Below are 11,334 nucleotides of genomic sequence, written 5' to 3' on the forward strand. Positions count from 1 at the left end.
GGTTTTATTAACTGGCTAATTCAGTTAATGGGAAATTCCAGGTCTACATGAGACAGGCAGTAATCAGACTTCTGCTTTGTCATTGGTCAATAAACTCACAAAAGAACATGTGACTTTTTTTTAAAAACATCAAATCACTCTAGTGTAAAATTTGAATAAACATCATAGAAGATATATTTCAAATTCTTCCTTTTTGTCAAGCATGTGATTTCAACATCACTCCAAAAGTGTTTTATTAAGCACTGCTTGCTGTTTCCAGGACGCTCTGTTTGGCACCTGAATGAGAAAAACGAAAGAAATCAGAGTAAGGGAATACGTGAAATGGAAAACCTGATTACTGAGCTAAAATTCAGCCGCCAGATTTCTTCAGCGGATTTCTAGGCCGTAATCTGATCTATGTAGTCAGAGTATGCTGTTTACATGACCACTTGAATAATCAGATAACTGCCAATGATGATCAGATTATTAAGCTCATATAAACTCACTGACTGACTGACTAGTTAGGACTATATCTTTCTCTTGCATTCAAGCAAAGAGCCATCGCTGGTCCAGAGTGTTTTAATCAGAGGAAACTGGAGCTATAAGAAGTAGGAAACTTTATGGGTGTCCAGATGTACCAGCTGGTCGTCTTGAGAAGGAACATGAAAAAGCCTAAGAAATGTTGAGTGTGATGTCGGAGCATGAGATTAGACCTAACTGAGTGAGTCTCACAGCCATGAGAGTTGGCAGCCCTGAATGCTACTTGGTGTTGAACTTATATGGTGTTTTGTAAAATGGAGCACAGTCTTAATGAATCCATACAAGCCCTGTTAAACCTGGCATTTATCTGGATTTGGAGTTCTATAAAAGCCGCAGTCGCTATCAAGAGCTAATTATTAAATCAAAGCACACATGCAGCTAGTCTTTACGGAGTTCAGTGGACTGAACAGTAGCACCATGTTTAGTTCTGTTTGTGGTAGTTATCTAGTCGCCACTGATTTGGCCACAATAACAGCAACCTCCACTTCTAAATTCCGTGTCACAGCTACTTTGTGTGCAGTTAAATTTAATAATATGTCAATATTAGTGCAATAAAAATGGACACAGATGATCAACTTTTGCATATTATGCTTACATTTTGATAAGCAACAATTTAGTAAAGCAACAGCTACCATGGGGTAAAAGCTATGTAGTTAGCTCACTAGCTAAGTCAATGCTAAAGAGGCAAACAAGTGATTAGCATTAGGTAAAGAGGTGGTCACAAACCTTTTATATCTGCCCCTTTGCTGTTGTGCACTGAGGTCTGCTTTCCTTTATAGAAGAAAAAGCCAAACCAAACTGTTTTCTTGTGCAGATGATTCAGTAGCTGAGTAACAGTGAACAAGTGGATGAGCTGTACATTCTGAGCTTTTACCCCTGTTGCCAACACTAAGAGGGCCTGGCACTAACCCAGCAGCTACCCAGCACAGGGGAAATAAACCAATGAGAAAATGACTCAGTACACACTTAAGAAGATGGTTCTTTAAGGGTTCTTTAGTAAGAGCAATGGCTCTATACGGAACAATGAATTCTAGATAGAACCTTTTGCATGCCTAAATGGTTCTTTACATGGTGAAATGGCTCTTTAGACTGATGGAGAATGTGTATATGGTTCTATATATTTAAAAGTGGTTCTATTTAGCACCAACAAGGGTTGTTCTATTGTTATCAGCTTGACGACATCCACTGCCTTTGCTAAAGAACTCTTGAAGAACTTTGTGTGTGCATTTTTAAATGCATAAAACTTGATTAAATACATATATAAAAAACAACCCAAAAAGTAAACAACAACAACAAAACGTATGAAGTCATTTTAACCAACATTAATAATAATAATAATAATAATAATAATACAGGATCTGACCAGCATTACATCAGTAAATGTCTAGGTACATTATCTGTCGTTGTCTTGCCTTTGAAAATTTGCAATAAGTATTTTCTGGATGGTACTGTCTGTCTTCTAAACAAATGTGTTCCTTTTATCATTGCTATGAAGAATCAAATGCTTTTTACATAATTTTGAGTATCCTTGTCAAACATCTAAGAAATGCCTGGACAAAGACTAATTTCAGATTTTTATATGTATTGTATATGATAGGACCCCTTATCAATAAGGGCCATTCAAATAGTCTGTTATAACAGAACAGGTCCAGTCAGTAAAGCGGAGTGAACTGGATAATCTATGCCAGGGATGCCCTACCCTTGGGGATCTACCACCCTAGAGAGTTCAGATCCAGTACACCTGCCTCTAATTTTTAGATCGTCCTTTAACACCTTCATTACCTGGTCCAGGAGTGTTACGACTGGAGCGAAATTCTGCAGGGTGGTAGATCTTCAGGACCAGGATTGGGTACCCCTGATCCATGCTGTGCTAAACCCATATGAACATCCATTACATCAACAATAAACTGGGTACGTTAACCACTTATGTCAACCACGAGTGATACAAGTATGATACAGATCTCTTCTCAACAGGAATGACATATGTCAGTCAAAGTTCTGAGAACTGATTGGATGTGGGGAGAAAATTGGGTCTATTGAAATTTCAGCTGCATTATTATGTAATACAGTTTATTATTTTATATACTTTTTTTAATTGAATGAAATAATGACAAACAAGTCAGAATTTTGTCCACCCACCAAAGCACATTCCCCCTGCCGAAATCAACCACAATCCACCTAATTTGGCGAGTAGCTGGCCAATCTGGCAGCCTTGTGTTTTGAGAAAGGTCAAAAAAATCTTCTTAAACTGTGTTACACTATTACACTGTGCTGCACTGGCCTGGTTATTTCACCCAGTTGTTGGTATTATAAATTGATGTGACCTATTACCATCACTGTCAGTATTCACATATTAAATAAAAGCAGCTTCTACAGGAGAAAAACAAACTTCTCTGAAAGCAACATTTACTGGAAGTTCAGGGCAGCAGAATGTGCAGTAAATGTCTCTTGGGCAACTGTTGACATTATACAGTAACTACCTGAAGTTCCAGTCAATCTGAGTCATCCAGACGGCTCAGCTAAAGGAGCTCAAATAAAACCCTCACAAAAACAACTGCTGTACCACAGTATAACTTCATCTGAGCCCAAAGTTACTGACACTGAGAGAGCATTGGTCTCATTTCAGGCAGAGATCGTAGTTAGGCCACAGTCCACCTACATTAAATACTTAGGCGAAATAATGTTAAATAATGCTACTGAATTAGGATTCATAGCATTTTATACAAGCAGCATACACACATACAGCTCTGCTGCAAGTGAAAAAGGAAACTTCCAGCATGTATCTTTTGCGAACAATCCACTCGAAAGCAGAGAGCTGATTAGACACATCTTAAGTGGGTTTAATTATAATAGGCTGAGAGTGTGGTTGGAAAAGGTCCTAGAAAAGTCTAGTAAACTGATGCAAACACAATTAATTATGTAGACTATAAACATACATTAAAACCAAAGGAGCTTCACAACCTAAATACACCAGAATCTCTGTATCAAAATAAACATGATTAGTGAAGTTCAAACAAGTAGAACAGCAAATATCTGGACCAAAGACCTGGACTAAAGCATCCGCCAACTCCTGGACAGTCTGTGGTGCAACGTGGCTTTGGTGGATGGAGCGAGACATGATGTCCCAAATGTGCTCAATCGGATTCAGGTCAGGGGAACGGGCGGGCCGGTCCATAGCTTCAATGCCTTCATCTTGCAGGAACTGCTGACACACTCCAGCCACATGAGGTCTAGCATTGTCCTGCATTAGGAGGAACCCAGGGCCAACCGCACCAGCATATGGTCTCACAAGGGGTCTGAGGATCTCATGTCGGTACCTAATGACAGTCAGGCTACCTCTGGCGAGCACATGGAGGGCTGTGCAGCCCTCCAAAGAAATGCCACCCCACACCATTACTGACCCACTGCCAAACTGGTCATGCTGAAGGATGTTGCAGGCAGCAGATCGCTCTCCACAGCATCAACAGACTCTGTCACGTCTGTCACATGTGCTCAGTGTGAACCTGCTTTCATCTGTGAAGATCACAGGGCGCCAATGGCAAATTTGCCAATCCTTGTGTTCTCTGGCAAATGTCAAGCGTCCTGCACGGTGTTGGGCTGTGAGCACAACCTCCATCTGTGGACATCGGGCCCTCATACCATCCTCATGGAGTCGGTTTCTAACCGTTTGTGCAGACACATGCACATTTGTGGCCTGCTGGAGGTCATTTTGCAGGGCTCTGGCAGTGCTTCTCCTGTTCCTCCTTGCACAAAGGCGGAGGTAGCGGTCCTGCTGCTGGGTTGTTGCCCTCCTACGGCCTCCTCCACGTCTCCTGGTGTACTGGCCTATCTCCTGGTAGCGCCTCCAGGCTCTGGACACTACACTGACAGACACAGCAAACCTTCTTGCCACAGCTCGCATTGATGTGCCATCCTGGATGACCTGCACTACCTGAGCCACTTGTGTGGAGTCCGTCTCATGCTACCACGAGTGTGAAAGCACCACCAACATTCAAAAGTGACCAAAACATCAGCCAGAAAGCAGAAAGGTACTGAGAAGTGGTCTGTAGTCCCCACCTGCAGAACCACTCCTTTATTGAGTGTGTCTTGCTAATCGCCAGTAATTTCCACCTGTTGTCTGTTCCATTTGCACAACAGCATGTGAAACTGATAGTGTTGCTTCCTAAGTGGACAGTTTGATTTCACAGAAGTTTGATTTACTTGGAGTTATATTGTGTTGTTCAAGTGTTCCCTTTATTTTTTTGAGCAGTGTATATAGGGGGACACAGAGTTCCGTCATGGTTTAATTACCCTGCTGTATGGACATGGTGGTTCAGCCTGGTTAGCTCCACTGTGGGTTACCTCAAAACAGTGCTGTATTGCTTTGACGCCAAGAAATTAAAATTTTTAATTCTGTGACTTATACACACAACTCACTCACGCTGACGCGCTTAAACACTTGTGATAAGTATGAGATTCAGAGTGCAGCTGTAGAAATGTCTGTCTGCTTGCTGTGAAATTCAGATGATGTTGCTATGGGATGGGAAGATGAACAAAAGCATGTTTTACCTCAAACTGTCTAACTGCACTTGAAAATCCATGTTACATGTTGACCTGCAGTACCGCACAGCAGTTTACAAAGCTTTCTAAGCTTTAGCTTTGGGCTAAAGGCAGATTACTGACTTTTTCGCCTCTATAACCATTTAGTTCTTATCAGTTGGCACTACCGGACCCCAGAAAACTACTCTTTGTATTTATGTAAATCCATCTCAAAACTGGCATATTACTGAGTGATGATTGGGTGGCTAGCATTATTGCTGCTGCGTGCTGATTGGTTGGCATTACTGTTACCGAGTACTGATTGGTAGGTGACCTGATCAACTCATTGGCTGAAGGAAGGTTCACTTTCCTTGATGCTTCTTGATGACATGAAAGTACATGAGGCCTGGTTATGAAGTCCCGCAGTTGGGGTTCAAAAGCACATAAAAAATATAACAATAGTGTTAAAATACATTATGTTCTGTGTTCAGACAATTACTGCAATTTCTATCTAAAATATGATTAAGCATTTACAAACTATGATTTTGCAGAAAAGTTCCATAAAAGCATTCGTTTTGGAGTCGCTCTAGAGCGCCCTCTAGGGTTCGACAGACCTGGAACACAATATTTAGCGGGAAAGCTCATCACGACACTCTCTGACCAGGCGGTTCAAGTTGTGCTGAAAATTCCTCTTGCAGCAGCGCGCTCCAGCGGCCAAACATAAAAAGGACGCTGCTGTTGCTTAATCCGGCCAGCAGATGGCAGCATTACTGCATGAAGAAATGAAACACTGCGGTCAAGTTTTCCAATTCGATTTAAAGCTCAAGCGGCGGAGACCAGGTCACAGTTTTAATTAGACTAGCTATCTTCAGGAATTTCCTCAAACAGAATCAATTCAACAGTTTAAGCTTTGGGCTAAACGCTGAAGCGTCACGTGTAACATCACAAAACTAGACGGTTTTCTTCCTAAGCCGATGAGCTGATGAAGCCACGGTTTCAGGGGAAACTTCCACCTTTAACTCGCTCCTTCCGTGTCATAAAGCAAGCGACGATGAACTCACCATCGCACTGTCCCCAGCCCTGCACTACCACAAGGGCTTTTAGAGCTGCAGGAAAAAACGTCCCGACATAATCTGGTAATTTAACACTTCAAACACATGTGTACATTTCCACAGATCATGTTGTTTTCTATCTTCAGCAGAGCAGTATTCATACACAAAGGAAAAACGCCGGTTAACATTATCACCTACATGGGAAAAGTTCGACTTTATAGCTGTTGGAGAAAACCATTCACACCCCAACTCATATTTCTGATCAACTGCTCTCCGAACAGCTTTATATTCATCCCTTACTACTCCCAACATGTACTACAATCATTTTTAATCATTGAAATGTCATATGACCCCGTAAAACACGTCTATGCAGTCGTTTAAAATCAATTCGTTGCTCTTTCTGCTTCCCAATCCTTTTGTATTCTATGCTATACATTGTTGCTGACGAAAACCTTGTGTATCCTTTTTTGGCATTTCTGTTTTTGACAATCTCAAAGTATCTGTTACTCTTTACATTGTTTGTATTTTATGATGAGTGGCCTAAAGGAAATGACCCAAAATGACATGGGGGGAAAATTCTGGTTCCATTGACTTACATTTAAAGTGAAGTATGTTTTTCCTTCTCCTGTAAAGTTACTATTTTGGAGATACAAGGTTTTCTTCCGACAGCAGCGATATCTAACAGGTTCTTATTCAACACCGTAAAACAAACGCCACTCAGTCACCACTTCACACTCACTGAGTGCACATCTACAGCGGGATTACACTCAGAACAGACAACGATCAGGGTATGACTTTCTCCTTGTTTTTATTGTACGAAATATGCACAGAGATTTTAACGGTAGGATTTCTGGTAGCGGGCACGAGCTCCAGGACCACCGAACTTCTTGGACTCGCAGCGACGTGGGTCCGCAACCAAGAGGGTCCTATCGTACTGGATCAGGATGTCCTTAATCTCCTTCTTAGACGCCTCGTCAACATCTGAAAAACAAAATCCAGAGAAAGAGTTAATGAAAGAACATAAGGACACTGCAATTAACAACTACAATGTAAAAAATCCTTACAATTTTCAAAAAATAAAAAACATCCAGAGACAACTTACATTTCTGATAGTAAGCAACCAGGGCTTTGGAGATGGCTTGGCGAATAGCTGCAAGTGAAACAAGACATTAAATCTAAAGAGCATATAGACGTATATATAAAAGTATATAAGTTATCCATACAGAGGCAGGAGGACGTGTTACATCAGCAACACTAACCCCAATAAACTATTTGGTTTATGGTCAAGAAAAAAAAAATAAAATAAAAAATTATGTTTTGGTGTATCAGAGCCGATAGCAATAAAAACGAATGATTTTGGGTAAAATTTAAACTATAACACAAAAGTGCAGTGAGCATTTATAGCTCTACCGACAGATCTGCTAAAGTTAAGTGTGCTATTCCAGGCTACCTAGATCAAGGGAATTCTCAGTTGTCAAATTGTTTATTAGATCGATGGTACTAGAGGTTGTTTCCATTTCCCTGAATCACAGCTGAATGCATGTCTACTATAGTTTTCTCTCTGCAGCCTAATTGTGTGCACTGGAAAAAACAGGCCACGAAGGTACTAGATGTGATTGCCTGAACTTCCAATATCAGCCCAATAATAATGGGTATTTCTGATTGGTGTTGTAGGCTACAATACTGTGGATTCGAGCTCTGCCAAAAGCTGTTGGATGATATCGTGGAGATTTTATTAACATCAACAAAAACTTCTAATAAGCCAATAATCAGATACCTGAAAAAGTTACTTTAGCACAGAAATCCAGCACTGCCTAAACATTCTGCTTATCCAGAGTGCAATAAACACAAAAACTGAGATGACTGATGGCACTAGATATCCTTACTGAACATCAGCCACAACATTTTTCATGTCCGTCAAGCTCCATTCAGCTAACCAGCAGAAAGCAACAGAGAGTGTGATGTACCGTAGATCTGTGCGACATGTCCACCGCCCTTCACACGGACTCTAATGTCAACGCCAGCAAAACGCTCCTTTCCCAGCAGCAGAATGGGCTCCAGCAGCTGAAAAACAAACGGACACTTGGTTACTACAGATACCTTACCTTTCAGGCATTTGGCAGACACTCTTATCTAGAGCAACATACAACAATTCAGTGATCAAGATGGTCTGCTGTTGTATGCATGTTTCACAAAACTGAAGTGGTCTTACTGAGCATGTCTGTCACTCATTCTGATTAACTGACATGATTAAGATGGTTAGTCTCACATACATGCTGTAGGCCTGTGGTTTAACTTCAATCACAAAGCTCATTCAGCTCCCCAGTTAGGTTTTATTCACTGGACAAAACTGTACAGCTACCCAAAAATGACCCACTAAAAATCAGTCTTATCTTTATGTGAATTTTAAATTGTGTTAGACAGTCCAAGTTGAGTCTTACACACAAAATAGCTGACAACAGGTTAACAACTTTACATTAAAAACAATCTACAAATACTCTTTCAAACCTGTCAAAAGTTTAAGCATCAATAAGACAACCAGCACATGTGCACCTCCTAATTAAAGTACATGCACTGTATTGCTACAATTCAGTCAACATCTAGGACCACATAATACTTAGAGACACAGCAGATCCTTGGAATGGCAAAGAGCAATGAAACAGCAATCCAACACTGCCATGCTGACAGGAAACCACAGAGCTCACGTTCATGAACTGTCAACACAAGTAGCAGCTTTTTAAAAAAAATTTTTTTTTACCAAGCTTTAGTCAAAAGCCTTACTGTTTATACTGTAGACATAGAGATTTCCCTTCCAATCCTGCCGAACTACGCTTGACTCTGCATCAATCAGTAAAATAATCAACTAGTCTCAGTCTCCCGATACCTGATCAGGTGGTCGCCACTATGAATCAAAGTGTACAACCACGAAGGCCCTTTGCGGACAAGACTAGACATCCTGCCCCTTACTCACCTTGTACTGCAAAGTAGCTGGCTCAACCGTCTCGAGGGGTCTGCCATTCACTTTAATCAGCCCATTGCCTCTTTTGCAGTGGGCAACAGCTGTGGCTGTTTTCTGGAAAAGATGTTAGACAAGTAACAATCAAAAACTTTACCACTTCATAAGAAGTGCATCATTCATAGGTGCTGTCATTAGCCACTGTTTGACACTGAATTCAGAATCATTTTGAATGTTCTTGTTTGAAATATGATGTGTACATTTCTACAAGTAATCTGAGGTCTTCTACAGTTTTAGTCTATGCACAGACACCTTTGAACTGTGCGCATGCGTAAACATATGGTGTGTAATGGTGTATATACACACTTTTGTATCTTAAGCTACCATATACTTCAGCTACCGTAGCAGCCTAAATTTATACATGTAGCGTTACTATTCTCGACAGAGCATCTCAGAAACGCTACTTTTAAAGTTGTCAAAAACATAACATCAGACTTGACATCAGATTCTCTTTTAATCCCAGAGCTACATAAACACAGAATCCTGATCCTGTTTTCAGGCAAAACCAGCCCACATTAATAAAGCATGGACCACAGATCAGCCCCATACTACAGGATGAGGATAAGTAAAGAAACGAAAGGCATTTAGCCAGTTTGGGTGGGTATTCAATTTATGGCTAATGAGCAGAGTCTTAATATTCCCCATATGAGTGCTTGCATCAGTCAGTCAGTCAGGCGATTATCTACCGTTTACTTACATTTATATCTATATCTAACAGGGATCTGGAGAAGTGAAGCGATTAGTCTGACATTCTCTTTCAGGAAAGTAACAACATTGATGCGTTACAGGCTCAGAGAGATACACACCGAAAGAAGCCGAACAGCCGCCAACATGTGGGTCACTCGACACGTTAGTCAAAGAAACTTATCTATATGGCTACTTTAACTTGTATTTTAAAAAGTCGCCTCCTCGAACAGACTCGGCTTCGGACGGTTTAACGGATTAGATCAATAAAATCTACTTAAGTAGGGAGTTTCACTAAATGTGCCCACTCATCAGCCCCAACGAGGCTGAAAACGGCTTACTATTCAGCCGCTGAGTCGAAATTTCCCACTCCACCTTAAACGGCGGAGTAACTACACGCTGCCGCCTGGACTTGTAACAGAAACTGCTGCACCGTTTAAGGTGGAACGGGAGAATTCGAACACTTAGCCGGAGAGTCAGGAGATAAAGCGAGCCTCGTCCATCCTCGCCAGATTACACGCCCGTAGGAGCGGCGATGTCAGTGTCGCTTTGCCTACATAACGCGGCCACAATCACACCATATACAGCAACTTTAACAGGTGATCACCTAAAAACTAGCGCTCGGCGCGGACTCAACTCTCCTCCCGGAGAGAGACTCTCGGCAAGCTAACCGATTAGCGGCTAACAGGCTAGCCCAGCACGTTTCAGCCACTCTGCGCATCTTTTTTACTCACTTTGCGTCCGAAGACCTGCACAGACTGTAGGGGTCCTTTGGCCGGCATGGTTCTGTAATGAAACGAGAGTTACAGGGTGAGTTTTCGGGTTTAATCCGTGATAAACGGTAAATTAGTCTGAGAGTGACCGGAGCTCGAACGCACCCTCACAGCGCCGCGCGGAAAAAGGCCGAGCAGCGGGGTTTACCCAGCACTGCTGCAGGGGCGCAGGCTTCTTCTACTGTACAGACACACAGCGCACACAGACTCAGTACTGACACCTAACTACCACACACACAGACACACACAACAGACACAACACACACAGACAACAGACACAACAGACACAACAGAACACACACACTCTCTCTCACACACACACAGCTCAACACACAACAGAACACACACACACACACACACATACACACAACAGAACACACATACACACTCACACAACAAAACCCACACAAATACACACACAACACAACACACAGCGCACACAGACTCAGTACTGACACCTAACTACCACACACACAGACACACACAACAGACACAACACACACACACACTCTCTCTCACACACACACACAACAGAACACACACACAGCTCAACACACAACAGAACACACACACACACACACACACACAACAGAACATACACACACACATACACACAACAGAACACACATACACACTCACACAACAGAACACACATACACACTCACACAACAAAACCCACACAAATACACACACAGCACAACACACAGACACACACACAACACAACACACATGCTCACACAACACAACACACACGCTCACACAACAGAACACA

At 41.8% G+C, this 11,334-nt stretch overlaps 1 protein-coding gene across 1 annotated transcript; it reads right to left on the reverse strand.

Annotated features, from left to right (window-relative positions):
* Positions 1-6,872: 6,872 nt before the first annotated feature.
* On the reverse strand, positions 6,873-10,754 carry rps16 (ribosomal protein S16). The gene is made up of 6 exons (XM_017709114.2): positions 10,668-10,754; positions 10,524-10,575; positions 9,061-9,162; positions 8,057-8,153; positions 7,192-7,239; positions 6,873-7,070 (listed from the first exon to the last, which is right to left on the reverse strand). Exons 2-6 carry the CDS (start codon positions 10,569-10,571, stop codon positions 6,925-6,927), a joined length of 441 nt encoding a protein of 146 aa, XP_017564603.1. The 5' UTR covers positions 10,572-10,575; positions 10,668-10,754; the 3' UTR covers positions 6,873-6,924.
* Positions 10,755-11,334: the final 580 nt, after the last annotated feature.

Source organism: Pygocentrus nattereri, chromosome 1 (genome assembly GCF_015220715.1).
Source record: "Pygocentrus nattereri isolate fPygNat1 chromosome 1, fPygNat1.pri, whole genome shotgun sequence".
In the NCBI taxonomy this organism is placed as follows: Eukaryota; Metazoa; Chordata; class Actinopteri; order Characiformes; family Serrasalmidae; genus Pygocentrus; species Pygocentrus nattereri.